We start from the raw sequence: 22,086 nt of genomic DNA on the forward strand, positions 1-22,086 counted from the left end.
TTTTTGGTTCCAACCGCCGTGTCTTTGTGAGACGCAGAGTAGGTGAACAGATGATCTCTGCATGTGTGGTTCCCACTGTGAAGCATGGAGGAGGTGTGAGGGTGCTTTGCTGGTGACACTGATTTATTTAGAATTCAAGGCACACTTGACCAGCATGGCTACCACAGCGTTCTACAGCGATATGCCATCCCATCTGATTTGCGCTTAATGGGACTATCATTTGTTTTTCAACAGGACAATGACCCAACACACCTCCAGGCTGTGTAAGGACTATTTGACCAATAAGGAGAGTGATGGAGTGCTGCATCAGATGACATGGCTTCCACAATCACTCGACCTCAACCCAATTGAGATGGTTTGGGATGAGTTGGACCACAGAGTGAAGGAAAAGAAGCCAACAAGTGCTCAGCATATATGGGAACTCCTTCAAGACTGTTGGAAAATAATTCCAGGTGAAGCTGGTTGAGAGAATGCCAAGATTGTGCAAAGCTGTCAAGGCAAAGGGTGGCTACTGAAGAATCTGAAATATATTTTGTTTAACACTTTTTTTGGTTACTACATGATTTCATAGTTTTGATGTCTTCACTATAATTCTAAAATGTAGAAAATAGTAAAAAATAAAGAAAAAAACTTGGAATGAGTCAACTTCTGACTGGTACTATATATATCAGTAGCCAGTTTGTTAGGCTCACCACCCTGTTCACGAAAATGCTTTGCGCCTACAGACAGTGAGTCACGTGGCCGTGGCTTGCTATATAAAGCAGGCAGACAGGCATTGAGACATTCAGTTACTGTTCAATTGAAAGTTAGAATGGGCCAAACAGGTGACCTAAGAGACTTTGAGCGTGGTGTGATCGTTGGTGTCAGGCGCGCCGGTTCCAGTGTCTCAGAAACGGCCTCCTGGGCCTTTCACGCACGACAGTGCCTAGTTTTACCTAGAATGGTGCGACAAACAAAAAACATCCAGTCAGCTTCAGTCCTGTGGACGAAAACAGCTCGTTGATGAAAGGTCGAAGGAAACGGCGAGAGTCGTGCAAGCTAACAGGCGAGCCGCAGACAGTAGTGTGCAGAACATATGGACTATTGCAGCAGACGACCACACCGGATTCTGCTCCTATCAGCTTAAAACAACAGAAGAAGCAGCTCCACTGGGCAAGCGATCATCAACACTGGACAACTGAGGAGAAAAACATCACCTGGTCCAACGCATCCCGTTTCCTGTTGCGTCATGGGGTGGCAAGGTAGCCTAGTGGTTAGAGTGTTGGGCTAGTAACCGAAAGGTTGCAAGTTCGAATCCCCGAGCTGACAAGGTACAAATCTGTCGTTCTGCCCCTGAACAAGGCAGTTAACCCACTGTTCCTAGGCCGTCATTGAAAATAAGAATTTGTTCTTAACTGACTTGCCTAGTTAAAGGTAAAATAAAATGGTGATGTCAGAGTCAGGATTTGTTATTAGCAGTATGAGTCCATGTCCTTCCTGGTGTTAACGGTACAGGCTGGTGGCGGTGGTGTAATGGTCTGGGGAATGATTTCCTGGCACACGTTACCACACCTTGTAGAATCCATGTCCCGAAGAATCATGGGTTTTCTGGGTGCGAAGTTGGGGGGTCCGACCCTGTACTAGATGGGTGTACCTAATAAAGATTAAGGACTAGTCCTGGACTAATTATCTCCATGTTATTTGGAGAATCTCCATTTAACAGTAATTTTTATTCTAGGACTAGGCGTAATAATCCGACCCTGGGAGTAGTTATATAATCCGTCCTCTCATATAATATATGCCGTTTATGTAGACTCTTTTATCCAAAGTGACTTACGACTCAGTCGTGTGTGTTCATACGTCCTCCGGTTAGACTGACAGTCGTGTGTGTGTTCATTCCTCCTCCGGTTAGACTGACAGTCGTGTGTGTGTTCATTCCTCCTCCGGTTAGACTGACAGTCGTGTGTGTGTTCATTCCTCCTCCGGTTAGACTGACAGTCGTGTGTGTGTTCATTCCTCCTCCGGTTAGACTGACAGTCGTGTGTGTGTTCATTCCTCCTCCGGTTAGACTGACAGTCGTGTGTGTTCATTCCTCCTCCGGTTAGACTGACAGTCGTGTGTGTGTTCATTCCTCCTCCGGTTAGACTGACAGTCGTGTGTTCATTCCTCCTCCGGTTAGACTGACAGTCGTGTGTTCATTCCTCCTCCGGTTAGACTGACAGTCGTGTGTGTGTTCATTCCTCCTCCGGTTAGACTGACAGTCGTTACGTCAGATGACCATTAGGTGACGTCGGCGTCTTTTCCCCATGTTATCACATCTTCTAGTTAAAGAAGCTGAAGCTGAAGGAGAAGATTGAGGAGGATGTGGGGTCTCTAGTCCAGTTCCTGTTGGATGAGAAGGACGACCTACTGGAGGTTAGTGTGTATATACAGGTGAAGTCGGAAGTTTACATACACTTAGGGTAGAGTCATTAAAACTCGGTTTTCAACCACTCCACAAATTTCTTGTTAACAAACTATAGTTTTGGCAAGTCGGTTAGGACATCTACTTTGTGCATGACACGTAATTTTTCCAACAATTGTTTACAGACAGATTATTTCACTTATAATTCACTGTATCACAATTCCAGTGGGTCAGAAGTTTACATACACTAAGTTGACTGTGCCTTTAAACAGCTTGGAAAATTCCAGAAAATGATGTCATGGCTTTAGAAGCTTCTGATTGGCTAATTGACCTCATTTAAGTCAATTGGAGGTGTACTTGTGGATGTATTTCAAGGCCTACCTTTAAACTCAGTGACTCTTTGCTTGACATCATGGGAAAATCAAAAGAAATCAGCCAAGACCTCAGACAAAAAATTGGCTTAAGGACAACAAAGTCAAGGTATTGGAGTGGCCATCACAAAGCCCTGACCTCAATCCTATAGAAAATTTGTGGGCAGAACTGAAAAAGCGTGTGTGAGCAAGAAGGCCTACAAAACCTGACTCAGTTACACCAGCTCTGTCAGGAGGAATGGGCCAAAATTCACCCAACTCATTGTGGGAAGCTCGTGGAAGGCTACCTGAAACATTTGACCCAAGTTAAACAATTTAAAGGCAATGCTACCAAATACTAATTGAGTGTATGTAAACTTCTGACCCACTGGGAATGTGATGAAATAAATAAAATAGTGTACTCTGTGTAGCTTGATGGTTAGTTGGGATACTCTGTGTGTAGCCTATTGGTTAGTTGGGATACTGAATACTGTGGCTCTGGGCTAATTGGGCTAATTTGCATACAGCAGCAGCAAAATAATAATTAGACTATTTAGAAAATTGTCATGAGAGTTCCAACAGTGTAATAATGTTGAAATGTCCGTCCTTAGGCTCTGGATGCTGAGGAGGGGACTGTCATAGGGACGATAGATGACAACCTGAGGTGGGTGGAGACCGAGGTGGTAGCTGTGGACAAACACATAGCCCAGATACACAACCACATCAGAGGAAACACCAGCTTCGAGGTGACTTTGTCAAACATTCCCCTCACAGTTTCTGTCCATTCTGAGATGGTTGATAGAAAATGTGCTACAGGATTCTAAAGGGTTTTCTGAGAATTGGTCATACATTTAGTCTTGTAGTTTTCATGTTACTGATGTGTTGATGAAGGTAGCATGGCAATCCTCCCACCTTTTATCTATGGTCAGACTCATAGAGTTGGATAGAGGTCTATAGTCCTGTTTTAGCACGGGCAGCGCCATCGTGGGTCATTCCTAATGAGTCAACTGGATGGGACTTGCTATTAGTTAAGAAAAGGTCTCAGAATTCTATCCAGGCCTATGGTCAAAGGACTACAAATGGTGGTTTTTAGCTTAGCACTATATAGACGCTGTGGTAGACGGCGCGCTTCGGCATCGTCTACCACTGCCGAGTTATAGGTGCGGGTTTGGAGAAATGTTTGGTTCAGACGGTTTCTTTACAGATATCCCACACATTATACAATCTGGGTCTAAGGACAAGGATTCCAGGTAACAGGGTTTTCAGAAACAATTAGCCTGTTACTTTCCTGGCTCTGCATTTTAGCCTTCTAGAACATTCTATATTGGGTTAGTTTTAGCTGTGTGAAATGGTTTGTAATCTCATCTTCTGTCTATTTCTCTCTCCACAGAGCATCACTGAGACATACAAAAAGTAAGTTTTTTTTGTTTTCCCATGTTCAGCCTGTAGTCTGGTGGTCTCGGGGTTCAGCCTGTAGTCTGGTGGTCTCGGGGTTCAGCCTGTAGTCTGGTGGTCTCGGGTTCAGCCTGTAGTCTGGTGGTCTCGGGTTCAGTCTGTAGTCTGGTGGTCTCGGGTTCAGTCTGTAGTCTGGTGGTCTCGGGGTTCAGCCTGTAGTCTGGTGGTCTCGGGTTCAGCCTGTAGTCTGGTGGTCTCGGGGTTCAGCCTGTAGTCTGGTGGTCTCAGGTTCAGCCTGTGGTCTCGGGGTTCAGTCTGTAGTCTGGTGGTCTTGGGTTCAGCCTGTGGTCTCGGGTTCAGCCTGTAGTCTGGTGGTCTCGGGGTTCAGCCTGTAGTCTGGTGGTCTCAGGTTCAGCCTGTAGTCTGGTGGTCTCGGGTTCAGTCTGTAGTCTGGTGGTCTCGGGGTTCAGCCTGTAGTCTGGTGGTCTCAGGTTCAGCCTGTAGTCTGGTGGTCTCGGGTTCAGCCTGTAGTCTGGTGGTCTCGGGTTCAGTCTGGTGGTCTTGGGTTCACCCTGTGGTCTCGGGTTCAGCCTGTGGTCTGGTGGTCTCGGGTTCAGCCTGTAGTCTGGTGGTCTCGGGTTCAGCCTGTAGTCTGGTGGTCTCTGGGTTCAGCCTGTAGTCTGGTGGTCTCGGGTTCAGCCTGTAGTCTGGTGGTCTCAGGTTCAGCCTGTAGTCTGGTGGTCTCTGGGTTCAGCCTGTAGTCTGGTGGTCTCGGGTTCAGCCTGTAGTCTGGTGGTCTCGGGTTCAGCCTGTAGTCTGGTGATCTCGGGTTCAGCCTGTAGTCTGGTGGTCTCGGGTTCAGCCTGTAGTCTGGTGGTCTCGGGTTCAGCCTGTGGTCTCCCCTCCTCCCCGTTACAGCCCCGTGTAGTGACTCTATAATAACGGTTGACAGTCATCTCCCTGTTACAGCCCCGTGTATTGACTCTATAATAACGGTTGACAGTCATCTCCCCGTTACAGCCCCGTGTAGTGACTCTATAATAACGGTTGACAGTCATCTCCCCGTTACAGCCCCGTGTAGTGACTCTATAATAACGGTTGACAGTCATCTCCCTGTTACAGCCCCGTGTAGTGACTCTATAATAACGGTTGACAGTCATCTCCCTGTTACAGCCCCGTGTAGTGACTCTATAATAACGGTTGACAGTCATCTCCCTGTTACAGCCCCGTGTAGTGACTCTATAATAACGGTTGACAGTCATCTCCCTGTTACAGCCCCGTGTAGTGACTCTATAATAACGGTTGACAGTCATCTCCCCGTTACAGCCCCGTGTAGTGACTCTATAATAACGGTTGACAGTCATCTCCCTGTTACAGCCCCGTGTAGTGACTCTATAATAACGGTTGACAGTCATCTCCCTGTTACAGCCCCGTGTAGTGACTCTATAATAACGGTTGACAGTCATCTCCCCGTTACAGCCCCGTGTAGTGACTCTATAATAACGGTTGACAGTCATCTCCCCGTTACAGCCCCGTGTAGTGACTCTATAATAACGGTTGACAGTCATCTCCCCGTTACAGCCCCGTGTAGTGACTCTATAATAACGGTTGACAGTCATCTCCCCGTTACAGCCCCGTGTAGTGACTCTATAATAACGGTTGACAGTCATCTCCCTGTTACAGCCCCGTGTAGTGACTCTATAATAACGGTTGACAGTCATCTCCCTGTTACAGCCCCGTGTAGTGACTCTATAATAACGGTTGACAGTCATCTCCCTGTTACAGCCCCGTGTAGTGACTCTATAATAACGGTTGACAGTCCTCTCCCTGTTACAGCCCCGTGTAGTGACTCTATAATAACGGTTGACAGTCATCTCCCCGTTACAGCCCCGTGTATTGACTCTATAATAACGGTTGACAGTCATCTCCCCGTTACAGCCCCGTGTAGTGACTCTATAATAACGGTTGACAGTCATCTCCCCGTTACAGCCCCGTGTAGTGACTCTATAATAACGGTTGACAGTCATCTCCCCGTTACAGCCCCGTGTAGTGACTCTATAATAACGGTTGACAGTCATCTCCCTGTTACAGCCCCGTGTAGTGACTCTATAATAACGGTTGACAGTCATCTCCCCGTTACAGCCCCGTGTAGTGACTCTATAATAACGGTTGACAGTCATCTCCCCGTTACAGCCCCGTGTAGTGACTCTATAATAACGGTTGACAGTCATCTCCCTGTTACAGCCCCGTGTAGTGACTCTATAATAACGGTTGACAGTCATCTCCCCGTTACAGCCCCGTGTAGTGACTCTATAATAACGGTTGACAGTCATCTCCCTGTTACAGCCCCGTGTAGTGACTCTATAATAACGGTTGACAGTCATCTCCCCGTTACAGCCCCGTGTAGTGACTCTATAATAACGGTTGACAGTCATCTCCCTGTTACAGCCCCGTGTAGTGACTCTATAATAACGGTTGACAGTCATCTCCCCGTTACAGCCCCGTGTAGTGACTCTATAATAACGGTTGACAGTCATCTCCCTGTTACAGCCCCGTGTAGTGACTCTATAATAACGGTTGACAGTCATCTCCCCGTTACAGCCCCGTGTAGTGACTCTATAATAACGGTTGACAGTCATCTCCCCGTTACAGCCCCGTGTAGTGACTCTATAATAACGGTTGACAGTCATCTCCCTGTTACAGCCCCGTGTAGTGACTCTATAATAACGGTTGACAGTCATCTCCCTGTTACAGCCCCGTGTAGTGACTCTATAATAACGGTTGACAGTCATCTCCCCGTTACAGCCCCGTGTAGTGACTCTATAATAACGGTTGACAGTCATCTCCCTGTTACAGCCCCGTGTAGTGACTCTATAATAACGGTTGACAGTCATCTCCCCGTTACAGCCCCGTGTAGTGACTCTATAATAACGGTTGACAGTCATCTCCCTGTTACAGCCCCGTGTAGTGACTCTATAATAACGGTTGACAGTCATCTCCCCGTTACAGCCCCGTGTAGTGACTCTATAATAACGGTTGACAGTCATCTCCCTGTTACAGCCCCGTGTAGTGACTCTATAATAACGGTTGACAGTCATCTCCCTGTTACAGCCCCGTGTAGTGACTCTATAATAACGGTTGACAGTCATCTCCCTGTTACAGCCCCGTGTAGTGACTCTATAATAACGGTTGACAGTCATCTCCCTGTTACAGCCCCGTGTAGTGACTCTATAATAACGGTTGACAGTCATCTCCCTGTTACAGCCCCGTGTAGTGACTCTATAATAACGGTTGACAGTCATCTCCCCGTTACAGCCCCGTGTAGTGACTCTATAATAACGGTTGACAGTCATCTCCCCGTTACAGCCCCGTGTAGTGACTCTATAATAACGGTTGACAGTCATCTCCCTGTTACAGCCCCGTGTAGTGACTCTATAATAACGGTTGACAGTCATCTCCCCGTTACAGCCCCGTGTAGTGACTCTATAATAACGGTTGACAGTCATCTCCCCGTTACAGCCCCGTGTAGTGACTCTATAATAACGGTTGACAGTCATCTCCCTGTTACAGCCCCGTGTAGTGACTCTATAATAACGGTTGACAGTCATCTCCCTGTTACAGCCCCGTGTAGTGACTCTATAATAACGGTTGACAGTCATCTCCCCGTTACAGCCCCGTGTAGTGACTCTATAATAACGGTTGACAGTCATCTCCCCGTTACAGCCCCGTGTAGTGACTCTATAATAACGGTTGACAGTCATCTCCCCGTTACAGCCCCGTGTAGTGACTCTATAATAACGGTTGACAGTCATCTCCCCGTTACAGCCCCGTGTATTGACTCTATAATAACGGTTGACAGTCATCTCCCCGTTACAGCCCCGTGTATTGACTCTATAATAACGGTTGACAGTCATCTCCCCGTTACAGCCCCGTGTAGTGACTCTATAATAACGGTTGACAGTCATCTCCCCGTTACAGCCCCGTGTAGTGACTCTATAATAACGGTTGACAGTCATCTCCCCGTTACAGCCCCGTGTAGTGACTCTATAATAACGGTTGACAGTCATCTCCCTGTTACAGCCCCGTGTAGTGACTCTATAATAACGGTTGACAGTCATCTCCCTGTTACAGCCCCGTGTAGTGACTCTATAATAACGGTTGACAGTCATCTCCCCGTTACAGCCCCGTGTAGTGACTCTATAATAACGGTTGACAGTCATCTCCCTGTTACAGCCCCGTGTAGTGACTCTATAATAACGGTTGACAGTCATCTCCCTGTTACAGCCCCGTGTAGTGACTCTATAATAACGGTTGACAGTCATCTCCCCGTTACAGCCCCGTGTAGTGACTCTATAATAACGGTTGACAGTCATCTCCCCGTTACAGCCCCGTGTAGTGACTCTATAATAACGGTTGACAGTCATCTCCCTGTTACAGCCCCGTGTAGTGACTCTATAATAACGGTTGACAGTCATCTCCCTGTTACAGCCCCGTGTAGTGACTCTATAATAACGGTTGACAGTCATCTCCCTGTTACAGCCCCGTGTAGTGACTCTATAATAACGGTTGACAGTCATCTCCCCGTTACAGCCCCGTGTAGTGACTCTATAATAACGGTTGACAGTCATCTCCCTGTTACAGCCCCGTGTAGTGACTCTATAATAACGGTTGACAGTCATCTCCCCGTTACAGCCCCGTGTAGTGACTCTATAATAACGGTTGACAGTCATCTCCCTGTTACAGCCCCGTGTAGTGACTCTATAATAACGGTTGACAGTCATCTCCCTGTTACAGCCCCGTGTAGTGACTCTATAATAACGGTTGACAGTCATCTCCCCGTTACAGCCCCGTGTAGTGACTCTATAATAACGGTTGACAGTCATCTCCCTGTTACAGCCCCGTGTAGTGACTCTATAATAACGGTTGACAGTCATCTCCCCGTTACAGCCCCGTGTAGTGACTCTATAATAACGGTTGACAGTCATCTCCCTGTTACAGCCCCGTGTAGTGACTCTATAATAACGGTTGACAGTCATCTCCCCGTTACAGCCCCGTGTAGTGACTCTATAATAACGGTTGACAGTCATCTCCCCGTTACAGCCCCGTGTAGTGACTCTATAATAACGGTTGACAGTCATCTCCCTGTTACAGCCCCGTGTAGTGACTCTATAATAACGGTTGACAGTCATCTCCCCGTTACAGCCCCGTGTAGTGACTCTATAATAACGGTTGACAGTCATCTCCCTGTTACAGCCCCGTGTAGTGACTCTATAATAACGGTTGACAGTCATCTCCCCGTTACAGCCCCGTGTAGTGACTCTATAATAACGGTTGACAGTCATCTCCCTGTTACAGCCCCGTGTAGTGACTCTATAATAACGGTTGACAGTCATCTCCCTGTTACAGCCCCGTGTAGTGACTCTATAATAACGGTTGACAGTCATCTCCCCGTTACAGCCCCGTGTAGTGACTCTATAATAACGGTTGACAGTCATCTCCCCGTTACAGCCCCGTGTAGTGACTCTATAATAACGGTTGACAGTCATCTCCCCGTTACAGCCCCGTGTAGTGACTCTATAATAACGGTTGACAGTCATCTCCCTGTTACAGCCCCGTGTAGTGACTCTATAATAACGGTTGACAGTCATCTCCCTGTTACAGCCCCGTGTAGTGACTCTATAATAACGGTTGACAGTCATCTCCCTGTTACAGCCCCGTGTAGTGACTCTATAATAACGGTTGACAGTCATCTCCCTGTTACAGCCCCGTGTAGTGACTCTATAATAACGGTTGACAGTCATCTCCCCGTTACAGCCCCGTGTAGTGACTCTATAATAACGGTTGACAGTCATCTCCCCGTTACAGCCCCGTGTAGTGACTCTATAATAACGGTTGACAGTCATCTCCCTGTTACAGCCCCGTGTAGTGACTCTATAATAACGGTTGACAGTCATCTCCCTGTTACAGCCCCGTGTAGTGACTCTATAATAACGGTTGACAGTCATCTCCCCGTTACAGCCCCGTGTAGTGACTCTATAATAACGGTTGACAGTCATCTCCCCGTTACAGCCCCGTGTAGTGACTCTATAATAACGGTTGACAGTCATCTCCCTGTTACAGCCCCGTGTAGTGACTCTATAATAACGGTTGACAGTCATCTCCCCGTTACAGCCCCGTGTAGTGACTCTATAATAACGGTTGACAGTCATCTCCCTGTTACAGCCCCGTGTAGTGACTCTATAATAACGGTTGACAGTCATCTCCCTGTTACAGCCCCGTGTAGTGACTCTATAATAACGGTTGACAGTCATCTCCCTGTTACAGCCCCGTGTAGTGACTCTATAATAACGGTTGACAGTCATCTCCCTGTTACAGCCCCGTGTAGTGACTCTATAATAACGGTTGACAGTCATCTCCCTGTTACAGCCCCGTGTAGTGACTCTATAATAACGGTTGACAGTCATCTCCCCGTTACAGCCCCGTGTAGTGACTCTATAATAACGGTTGACAGTCATCTCCCTGTTACAGCCCCGTGTAGTGACTCTATAATAACGGTTGACAGTCATCTCCCCGTTACAGCCCCGTGTAGTGACTCTATAATAACGGTTGACAGTCATCTCCCTGTTACAGCCCCGTGTAGTGACTCTATAATAACGGTTGACAGTCATCTCCCTGTTACAGCCCCGTGTAGTGACTCTATAATAACGGTTGACAGTCATCTCCCTGTTACAGCCCCGTGTAGTGACTCTATAATAACGGTTGACAGTCATCTCCCCGTTACAGCCCCGTGTAGTGACTCTATAATAACGGTTGACAGTCATCTCCCCGTTACAGCCCCGTGTAGTGACTCTATAATAACGGTTGACAGTCATCTCCCTGTTACAGCCCCGTGTAGTGACTCTATAATAACGGTTGACAGTCATCTCCCCGTTACAGCCCCGTGTAGTGACTCTATAATAACGGTTGACAGTCATCTCCCCGTTACAGCCCCGTGTAGTGACTCTATAATAACGGTTGACAGTCATCTCCCTGTTACAGCCCGTGTATTGACTCTATAATAACGGTTGACAGTCATCTCCCTGTTACAGCCCCGTGTAGTGACTCTATAATAACGGTTGACAGTCATCTCCCTGTTACAGCCCCGTGTAGTGACTCTATAATAACGGTTGACAGTCATCTCCCCGTTACAGCCCCGTGTAGTGACTCTATAATAACGGTTGACAGTCATCTCCCCGTTACAGCCCCGTGTAGTGACTCTATAATAACGGTTGACAGTCATCTCCCCGTTACAGCCCCGTGTAGTGACTCTATAATAACGGTTGACAGTCATCTCCCCGTTACAGCCCCGTGTAGTGACTCTATAATAACGGTTGACAGTCATCTCCCCGTTACAGCCCCGTGTAGTGACTCTATAATAACGGTTGACAGTCATCTCCCCGTTACAGCCCCGTGTAGTGACTCTATAATAACGGTTGACAGTCATCTCCCCGTTACAGCCCCGTGTAGTGACTCTATAATAACGGTTGACAGTCATCTCCCTGTTACAGCCCCGTGTAGTGACTCTATAATAACGGTTGACAGTCATCTCCCCGTTACAGCCCCGTGTAGTGACTCTATAATAACGGTTGACAGTCATCTCCCCGTTACAGCCCCGTGTAGTGACTCTATAATAACGGTTGACAGTCATCTCCCCGTTACAGCCCCGTGTAGTGACTCTATAATAACGGTTGACAGTCATCTCCCTGTTACAGCCCCGTGTAGTGACTCTATAATAACGGTTGACAGTCATCTCCCCGTTACAGCCCCGTGTAGTGACTCTATAATAACGGTTGACAGTCATCTCCCCGTTACAGCCCCGTGTAGTGACTCTATAATAACGGTTGACAGTCATCTCCCCGTTACAGCCCCGTGTAGTGACTCTATAATAACGGTTGACAGTCATCTCCCCGTTACAGCCCCGTGTAGTGACTCTATAATAACGGTTGACAGTCATCTCCCCGTTACAGCCCCGTGTAGTGACTCTATAATAACGGTTGACAGTCATCTCCCTGTTACAGCCCCGTGTAGTGACTCTATAATAACGGTTGACAGTCATCTCCCCGTTACAGCCCCGTGTAGTGACTCTATAATAACGGTTGACAGTCATCTCCCCGTTACAGCCCCGTGTAGTGACTCTATAATAACGGTTGACAGTCATCTCCCCGTTACAGCCCCGTGTATTGACTCTATAATAACGGTTGACAGTCATCTCCCCGTTACAGCCCCGTGTATTGACTCTATAATAACGGTTGACAGTCATCTCCCTGTTACAGCCCCGTGTAGTGACTCTATAATAACGGTTGACAGTCATCTCCCCGTTACAGCCCCGTGTAGTGACATGTCCAGTATGACATCGTATATAACATGTATGATACATATAATGTTAAGCTCTCTCTCTCTCCTCCACCCTCACTCCTCCCCTTTCCTCCTCGTCTTCCATCCTCTCCTCTCTCCTCTTCTCTCACCATATCTCCTTCTCTCCTCTCTCTCCTCTTCTCTCACCATATCTCCTCGTCCCTTCCTCTCCTCTCTCCAGCCCTCTAAAGGTGAGCCCTCTCATATCATCTGTTAACTGTACGGGTGACTGGCTGAATGAGTTCTCTGGACCCCATCAGCTGATCTTGTGGAAAAGAATGATGCACGTGTTGCACACCAGTGAGTTGGCCTGGACACACAGACACACAGACACACAGACAGACAGAGACAGACCCTCTCTTGACTCTTCTATTTACATGTCTACTTGCTGCACAGGTGAACTTCCTGTCTAACATATCTCTCCTCGTCTCCCCCCTGTCTCTGTCTGTCTCTCTCTTTCTCTCCCTCACCCCCTCTACCTTTTCACTCTTTCTCTGTCCCTCTTCCACTTCCCCCTCTCTATCCCTCTGCCTCCCTTTCTCTCTCTCTCTCTCTCTCTCCCTCCTCCACCTCCCCCCTCTCTCCCCTCCTGCTCCCAGTGCCCCAGAACCTGACCCTGGACCCAGACACGGCTCACCCTAACCTGGCCATCACGGACTTCGACACCAAGGTAGAGGAGGTGCGTGCCCGTAGCCAGGACCCAGACCTGCCTCAGCGCTTCACCCGCTTCTGTGGTATTCTGGCCACTGCACAATACTCCAGCGGACAACACTACTGGGAGGTAATCATCTTTATATATATATACTGTACATTACGTTTTCTAAGTCTGATGAGGATGATGCTGTATGTACCAGGCACGTTTCCCCTCTGGGATAGCGAAGTATGTCATAGTTTAGCAGACACTCTTATCCAGAACGACTTAGTGTATTCAACTAAGGTAGCTAAATCTTAGAATTTGGGGGGGGTACTCCAGCGTTTTTGGATTTGAGATCAAATGTTTAATTTCATATGAGAGGACAGTACAGAATGTCATGTTTTATTTGAGGGTATTTTCATACATATACTCTCAAATAAACGAAGTTACAGGGGCATAAATATCATAACCTGCCCTCCCCCCCAAAAAACGTTAAATTCCCCTGTTATTGGTAATGGTGAGAGACTAGCATGTTTTGGGGACACGATCTGTGTTTCTTAACTTTCTCACTGATCTATTTCTCACGATTCATTCATGATTATTCGTAATCCTTAGACATGGGTGGTATCCAGATTTTCATAGCGTTCTTCTGCCATCCGGAGATTTACGGTATTACCGGTACATCACACCAGGGGGCGCTATAAATTCAACAACAACAAAAAAAATGCCCATGGCTTTTTACCAGAATGCTAACAAAATTAGCACAAGTAGTAGCGAAATCACATAGACACTGTTAGCTAAATGCTAACGAGTGAAAACGAACAAACTAATTGCAAAGCCAGGCAAATCCAGCTCATAAAGTTATACAAGCATAGCTAGTAGCTACCGAATGCTATTTTCCGTGAGTGTGGACATTTTACAAGCGAAAGTGAACAAAGTTGTGATCTCTGGATAAGAGCGTCTGCTAAATGACTTAAATGTAAATGTAAATGTGTGCTTTTCTGAAGGAAGATGTATATTCTGAGCAGAGGGGAGAAGAACAAAGTAGGAAAACCAAAGCTAGTAGGAAGCACAGGGACAAAATGGCCGCTGTACTATCTCATCCAGACCTCTGACTTCTGGCAGAAAGCCATTATAATAATATAGTATATCCCATTTAGCAGACTCTTTTATCCAAAGCGACTTTCAGCCATACGTGCATCCATTTAACATATATGGTGGTCCCGGGAATTGAACCCACTATCCCGGCGTTGCAAGCACTACGCTCTACCAACTGAGATACAGAGAACCACCAGATATCTAATGGTAAACATTTTAGTGGTGAATTGTATACAAGGGGGCGGCAGGTAGCCTAGTGGTTAGAGCGTTGAGCCAGTAACCGAAAGGTTGTCGGATCGAATCCTCGAGCTGACAAGGTAAAAATCTGTCTTTCTGCCCCGGAGCAAGGCAGTTAACCCGCTGTTCCCCAGGCTCAACGCTCTAACCACTGGGATCCTAATGTAAATTCTAGGGGTTGAAGCCGCATTTTCAATTGGGTCATGTGTACATGTAGGTGACAAAGGGAAACTTAATGAAGGCAAGTACAGTAAGGTGTTGGTGGTTGTTTCTTATTTCAGGTGGATGTGAAGGACAAGGGCGTATGGTACCTGGGGGTGACAGGGGAGTACAGTCCCAGGAAAGGTTTCGTCAACCTGTGTCCATCCTCCGGCTACTGGAGCCTTAGTCTGCAAGACAGGCTATATGCTAACGAGGAGGATGCCAAGATACCTCTGGCCGACTACTGGAACTCTCCGCGGGTGGGCGTGTACCTGGACTACGACGCAGGTCGCGTGTCCTTCTACGACGCAGTCACCATGAAGAAGTTGTACATGTTTGAGGCGTACTTCGAGGAGCCGGTATCTCCTTTCTTCAGCCCAGGGAAGAACGACCCTGGGAGCAGACTGCAGATCTGTCATTACTACTGAGATGTGGGGGGTGGGGTGGTGTGCCTGGGTAGAAGATTAGGTCTACAGCCTACTCTGAGAGTGTGTGTGTGTGTGTGTGTGTGTGTGGCTACTCATTACAGATTCACCCTTGATGACAGCAAGGGGGGGGGGGGTGTTCGCCTGGGTAGAAGATTAGGCCTAGAGCTAACTCTGACAGTGAGTGTGTGTGTGTGTGTGTGTGTGTGGCTACTCATTCCAGATTCACTCTTGATGATGTATGATCAACCATTTCAGCTGTGGTTTTGAGCCAGAGCCCCTGGAGTGTTCTAGAATGGTACTGATTCTACTGTGGCTTTGTGCCAGAGCCCCTGGAGTGTTCTAGAATGGTACTGATTCTACTGTGGCTTTGTGCCAGAGCCCCTGGAGTGTTCTAGAATGGTACTGATTCTACTGTGGCTTTGTGCCAGAGCCCCTGGAGTGTTCTAGAATGGTACTGATTCTACTGTGGCTTTGTGCCAGAGCCCCTGGAGTGTTCTAGAATGGTACTGATTCTACTGTGGCTTTGTGCCAGAGCCCCTGGAGTGTTCTAGAATGGTACTGATTCTACTGTGGCTTTGAGCCAGAGCCCCTGGAGTGTTCTAGAATGGTACTGATTCTACTGTGGCTTTGTGCCAGAGCCCCTGGAGTGTTCTAGAATGGTACTGATTCTACTGTGGCTTTGTGCCAGAGCCCCTGGAGTGTTCTAGAGTGGTACTGATTCTACTGTGGCTTTGAGCCAGAGCCCCTGGTGTGTTCTAGAATGGTACTGATTCTACTGTGGTTTTGTGCCAGAGCCCCTGGTGTGTTCTAGAATGGTACTGATTCTACTGTGGCTTTGAGCCAGAGCCCCTGGTGTGTTCTAGAATGGTACTGATTCTACTGTGGTTTTGTGCCAGAGCCCCTGGTGTGTTCTAGAATGGTACTGATTATACTGTGGCTTTGTGCCAGAGCCCCTGGAGTGTTCTAGAATGGTACTGATTCTACTGTGGTTTTGTGCCAGAGCCCCTGATGTGTTCTAGAATGGTACTGATTCTACTGTGGCTTTGAGCCAGAGCCCCTGGAGTGTTCTAGAATGGTACTGATTCTACTGTGGCTTTGTGCCAGAGCCCCTGGAGTGTTCTAGAATGGTACTGATTCTACTGTGTCTTTGAGCCAGAGCCCCTGGAGTGTTCTAGAATGGTACTGATTCTACTGTGGCTTTGAGCCAGAGCCCCTGGAGTGTTCTAGAATGGTACTGATTCTACTGTGGCTTTGTGCCAGAGCCCCTGGAGTGTTCTAGAATGGTACTGATTCTACTGTGGCTTTGTGCCAGAGCCCCTGGAGTGTTCTAGAATGGTACTGATTCTACTGTGGCTTTGTGCCAGAGCCTCTGGAGTGTTCTAGAATGGTACTGATTCTACTGTGGCTTTGAGCCAGAGCCCCTGGAGTGTTCTAGAATGGCACTGATTCTACTGTGGCTTTGTGCCAGAGCCCCTGGTGTGTTCTAGAATGGTACTGATTCTACTGTGGTTTTGTGCCAGAGCCCCTGGAGTGTTCTAGAATGGTACTGATTCTACTGTGGCTTTGTGCCAGAGCCCCTGGAGTGTTCTAGAATGGTACTGATTCTACTGTGGTTTTGTGCCAGAGCCCCTGGAGTGTTCTAGAATGGTACTGATTCTACTGTGGTTTTGTGCCAGAGCCCCTGGTGTGTTCTAGAATGGTACTGACTCTACTGTGGCTTTGTGCCAGAGCCCCTGGTGTGTTCTAGAATGGTACTGATTCTACTGTGTCTTTGAGCCAGAGCCCCTGGTGTGTTCTAGAATGGTACTGATTCTACTGTGGCTTTGTGCCAGAGCCCCTGGAGTGTTCTAGAATGGTACTGATTCTACTGTGGCTTTGGTGGGGGGTTCCAGAGTGTCTTGTTCAAACTTTGTATAATTTCTAAAATGGAAACATTTAAAATGAAAGACTCCCTGGGTGGTTGTGTGTGGCACCACAGGGACTCGTTGTGACTGATACATGACATCACGTTGAAAAGACAGTTGCCTTTCTCCTATAGGACACCAAGACATGGCCGTGAGCCGTTAATCACCTGCTGGGTATTGACGAAGTGTGGCCGTTTCAACGTGTTGAATCGTCTGCGAAGTGTTATTGACAACCAATATTCTGGTCAGAGGAGATGCCACCATCTGGTTCTAACCGCTGGACTTCACAGCGTGGTCTGTACCCGCCGGACTTCACAGCGTGGTCTGTACCCGCCGGACTTCACGGCGTGGTCTGTACCCGCCGGACTTCACAGCGTGGTCTGTACCCGCCGGACTTCACAGCGTGGTCTGTACCCGCCGGACTTCACGGCGTGCTCTGTACCCGCCGGACTTCACGGCGTGGTCTGTACCCGCCGGACTTCACGGCGTGGTCTGTACCCGCCGGACTTCACGGCGTGGTCTGTACCCGCCGGACTTCACGGCGTGGTCTGTACCCGCCGGACTTCACGGCGTGGTCTGTACCCGCCGGACTTCACGGCGTGGTCTGTACCCGCCGGACTTCACGGCGTGCTCTGTACCCGCCGGACTTCACGGCGTGCTCTGTACCCGCCGGACTTCACGGCGTGCTCTGTACCCGCCGGACTTCACGGCGTGGTCTGTACCCGCTGGACTTCACGGCGAGGTCCCGTGTGGCTCAGTTGGTAGAGCATGGCGCTTGCAACGCCAGGGTTGTGGGTTCATTCCCCACGGGGGGACCAGGATGAATATGTATGAACTTTCCAATTTGTAAGTCGCTCTGGATAAGAGCGTCTGCTAAATGACTTAAATGTAAAATGTAAATGTAAATGTCTGTACCCGCCGGACTTCACGGCGTGGTCCGTACCCGCCGGACTTCACAGCGTGGTCTGTACCCGCCAGACTTCACAGCGTGGTCTGTACCCGCCGGACTTCACAGCGTGGTCCGTACCCGCCGGACTTCACGGCGTGGTCCGTACCCGCCGGACTTCACAGCGTGGTCTGTACCCGCCGGACTTCACAGCGTGGTCTGTACCCGCCGGACTTCACAGCGTGGTCTGTACCCGCCGGACTTCACAGCGTGGTCTGTACCCGCCGGACTTCACGGCGTGGTCTGTACCCGCCGGACTTCACGGCGTGGTCCGTACCCGCCGGACTTCACGGCGTGGTCCGTACCCGCCGGACTTCACGGCGTGGTCTGTACCCGCCAGACTTCACGGCGTGGTCCGTACCCGCCGGACTTCACGGCGTGCTCTGTACCCGCCGGACTTCACAGCGTGGTCCGTACCCGCCGGACTTCACAGCGTGGTCCGTACCCGCCGGACTTCACGGCGTGCTCTGTACCCGCCGGACTTCACGGGGTGGTCTGACCTCTAAAAGCTGTGATAGGAAGTGTTTGCATCTCAAATGGCACCCTATTCCCTATATAGTGCACTACTTTAGACCAGAGCCCTATGGCACCCTATTCCCTATATAGTACACTACTTTAGACCAGAGCCCTATGGCACCCTATTCCCTATATAGTGCACTACCAGGGTCCATAGGGCTCTGGTAGAAAGTAGTGCACCATATAAGGGAAAAGGGTATGTGGTCATACTGTACCCATAGTAGTGGACAGAACGGCGCTTCTCAGTCACGGCTGTTCCTACAGACAGTCATTAGAGGTGTTAGTACACTACTACAGACACATTACGTGTCCCCAATAGCACTCTGTACCATATACAGTGCACCACTTTGGTCAAATTCAGTTCACTATATAGGACAGGGTTTCCCCAAACTCGATCCTCGGGAACCCAAGGGGTGCACGTTGAGTTTTTTTTAGTTTTTGAGAAGTGCTGTTCTGTCCACTACTATGAGTACAGTATGACCACATACCCTTTTCCCTTATATGGTGCACTACTTTCTACCAGAGCCCTATGGACCCTGGTAGTGCACTATATAGGGAATAGGGTGCCATTTAAGATGCTTCCATAGTTGATGTGCAGAAACGGAGGACTACTCTGAATTTTCCTAAAACACAAAGTACATACGTATAGGTAACTGCCAAAATAAAGGAAACACCAACACAGAGTCTTAATTAGGGTGTTGGACAACCACGAGCCACCAGAACAGCTTCAATGTGTCTTGGCACCGATTCTACAAGTGTCTGGAACTCTATTGGTTCTTCTACGATAATTACCATCATTTGGTGTTTTGTTGGATGGTGATGGAAAACACGGTCTCAGGCGCCACGCCAGAATCTACCGTAAGTGTTGAGTTGGGTTGAGATCTGATGACTGAGACACGCACCTATGAGACCCCTCTTTCAAATCACTGAGATCTCTTTTTTTTCTAGCCATGGTAGCCAAAGTATCAGGGCATTTTTATACATGAACATAAGCATTATGGGATGTTAATTGCTTAACTCAGGAACCACATCTGTGTGGAAGCACCTGCTTTCAATATACTTTTTATCCCCTCATACTCAAGTGTTTTCTTTATTATTATGGCAGTTACCTGTACAGTGCATCCTCTACGATACATCCTCTGTACCGGTACATTGACTATTAATGGGTCCTGGCTTTGTTGTCTAACATTACATTACATCCTGTTCTTTGTTGTCTAACATTACATCCTGTTCTTTGACGTCTAACATTACATCCTGTTCTTTGACGTCTAACATTACATTACATCCTGTTCTTTGACGGTTGTGAATAACCTTGTTTGTATTTTATTTTAATAGTCCATTTTAGATTTCAAGTTTTTAACCTGTGTGTAGTTTTTGGTTCACCGTCATTTCGTAAAGGTTTAACCAATTCCATTGTTTTGTCAAACTAAAGTTCTGACACTGGGCCATGTTCAGTTGCCAAACTTTCTCAGACATTGCAGATAGAACTGCCATGAATAGAGCTGATGTGAATCCTTATTCTACATCTGAGGCATGGTTGTTCTACACAGGCTATTTCTATCTGAACGTTCCAAAACATTGTGTGATGCTGAAAGCAATCTGGCTATTGTTGTTTCTTTTGGTGCTTTAACATGTGGAGAACACTGTTTACAGGGGTAGAAGGTTTTCCTATTGGCTGTGTGTCCGTCAATGGTCACATTGCTCTGGCTGCTGATTGGTCCATTTGAGCATGGTCGTCTTGACCATCTGCGGTCCAACCAGAATGTTCCACTGGGGTTGTGTTCAAATACAGGGCTGCGTTCAGTATTAATTTAGTGTAACGCTCGATGAAACGGTGCTGTACTGAACGACCAGTTGAAAAAAGGAGAGCGGTTGGAGGTTCAAAATGTACAGCTGCCCTTTTTTAAATACTTAACATATTGCTTCAAGTCACACTCACCAAATGAAGCAAATGTACCTTAGTCTGTTCAAGAACGTACAAGAAAGCTTTGGGGAAAGGTGTCGTTCAGTACAAACCGTTACGCGATGTAGCAAACGTTCAATCGAACTGAACGCACCCCCAAGAATACACAAGGTCAGTTGTCTTTATGTTTGAAGTTTTTATTTTTATCCTGTTATTCATTTACCCTTGAATACCAATGTATTTATTCGTTTTTTAAACATATTTTTTTTGAATTTAGCGTTTTACTTCATTTTTAATGAAATCATGATTGTTTTAATGAAATGATTGCAATGCATATTGGGTATTTTGGAAAGAATGGCTGTTTTTTAAAGTTGTGTTTGTTCATGTTGTCATTGGTGAACATTACAAATGCAATACTGTATGTAGGCCTACCGTCCTTGTGTTACTAATGAACATTTGGAAAATAAAATGTAACTGGACAATGTTTTGTTGTATTTACTAAATTTGTGTTTTTTTTTAATTTAGGATATCAGAGTGCTCTAGAAAATAATGTAATTTAGGCTGAGAATTGTTTTAAATATGATGAGTTATGTTCTGTATTATTCTAGGAGAACGGGAGGTCTGATCTAGAGCAGTTGTTGTAAGAATGGGAAGACTGGTATTCGAGGCGGCAGGTAGCCTCGTGGTTAGAGCGTTGGACTAGTAAACGGCTCGAGCTGACAAGGTAAAAATCTGTCGTTCTGCCCCTGAACAAGGCAGTTAACCAGCTGTTCCTAGGCCGTCATTGAAAATAAGAATTTGTTCTTAACTGACTTGCCTAGTTAAATAAAGGTACAATAAATTAGAGAGGGAAGCAAGAGGAAGGGCAGTTCACTAGGGCTGCACAATTAATCGATTTTTCATCAATGTGCAATAGTGACGCGCAATATCCATATCGCAAGAGGCTGCGATTTACTTTACCGTCATGAACGTAACATTCAAATGTAATAAGGGTCCCCTGGGAAACGGTATACCTGCCCTGTCACAACCACTTTTTTACAGTACCTGGCTTTGTCATTCGTTGTCATGACAACACCAACCCATAGAATCACAATACAAATTGTATTTTACAAGTCTCATGACGCACCTGTGCGCAATCTAACATAATACAAAAAAATCTGTCAATTTAAAATATAGATATATCAGCATGGTGTCTAAATCCACCGCAGCCGCTTATGTCGGCCTTTCCGCATCTGCGAAGGATGGTGGCCGAGCTACAGCTGCGTTTGTCAGACCGTGAGACACCCCCCCCAAAAAAATATATAGCGTTCGAATGCAATCCGCCGATGTCACTCTGCGGTGAAAGGTCACCGAGCTTGGTCTTCTCACAAAATAATCTGTAGCGTCCGAACGGTTTGGGCTGCACACTATTCTGATGCTCTATGATTACACGCGTCTCGGGACTCATCTGAAGTCGATCTTCCAACTTCTCTCTGTAGCGTCCGAACAGTTTGGGCTACACACTAACTAAAGGTTAGGCTCATGAACACCGTACATGTTTCTCTCTAGTAGGCCCATAACACTCGTCTGAAGGTCCCCGGTACCAGTTGGGAAAAAAATGAATATAAGTACAATATATTGTGCGTTCGGAAAGTATTCAGACCCTTTGACCTTTCTTTACAGCCTTATTCTAAAATTGATTAAATTATTTATTTTTC

General features: G+C 47.3%; 1 protein-coding gene across 1 annotated transcript in view; it reads left to right on the forward strand.

Annotated features, from left to right (window-relative positions):
- trim47 (tripartite motif containing 47) overlaps positions 1-20,873 on the forward strand; it is a 32,071-nt gene extending 11,198 nt beyond the window's left edge. The window contains exons 5-10 of the mRNA XM_071364940.1: positions 2,305-2,394; positions 3,345-3,479; positions 4,124-4,146; positions 12,704-12,822; positions 13,122-13,303; positions 14,773-20,873. Of these exons, the coding sequence (XP_071221041.1) occupies positions 2,305-2,394; positions 3,345-3,479; positions 4,124-4,146; positions 12,704-12,822; positions 13,122-13,303; positions 14,773-15,120 (897 nt within the window). The 3' untranslated portion in view covers positions 15,121-20,873. The remainder of the gene's footprint in view (positions 1-2,304; positions 2,395-3,344; positions 3,480-4,123; positions 4,147-12,703; positions 12,823-13,121; positions 13,304-14,772) is intronic.
- The last annotated feature ends 1,213 nt before the right edge of the window (positions 20,874-22,086 follow it).

Source organism: Salvelinus alpinus, chromosome 24 (genome assembly GCF_045679555.1).
Source record: "Salvelinus alpinus chromosome 24, SLU_Salpinus.1, whole genome shotgun sequence".
In the NCBI taxonomy this organism is placed as follows: domain Eukaryota; kingdom Metazoa; phylum Chordata; class Actinopteri; order Salmoniformes; family Salmonidae; genus Salvelinus; species Salvelinus alpinus.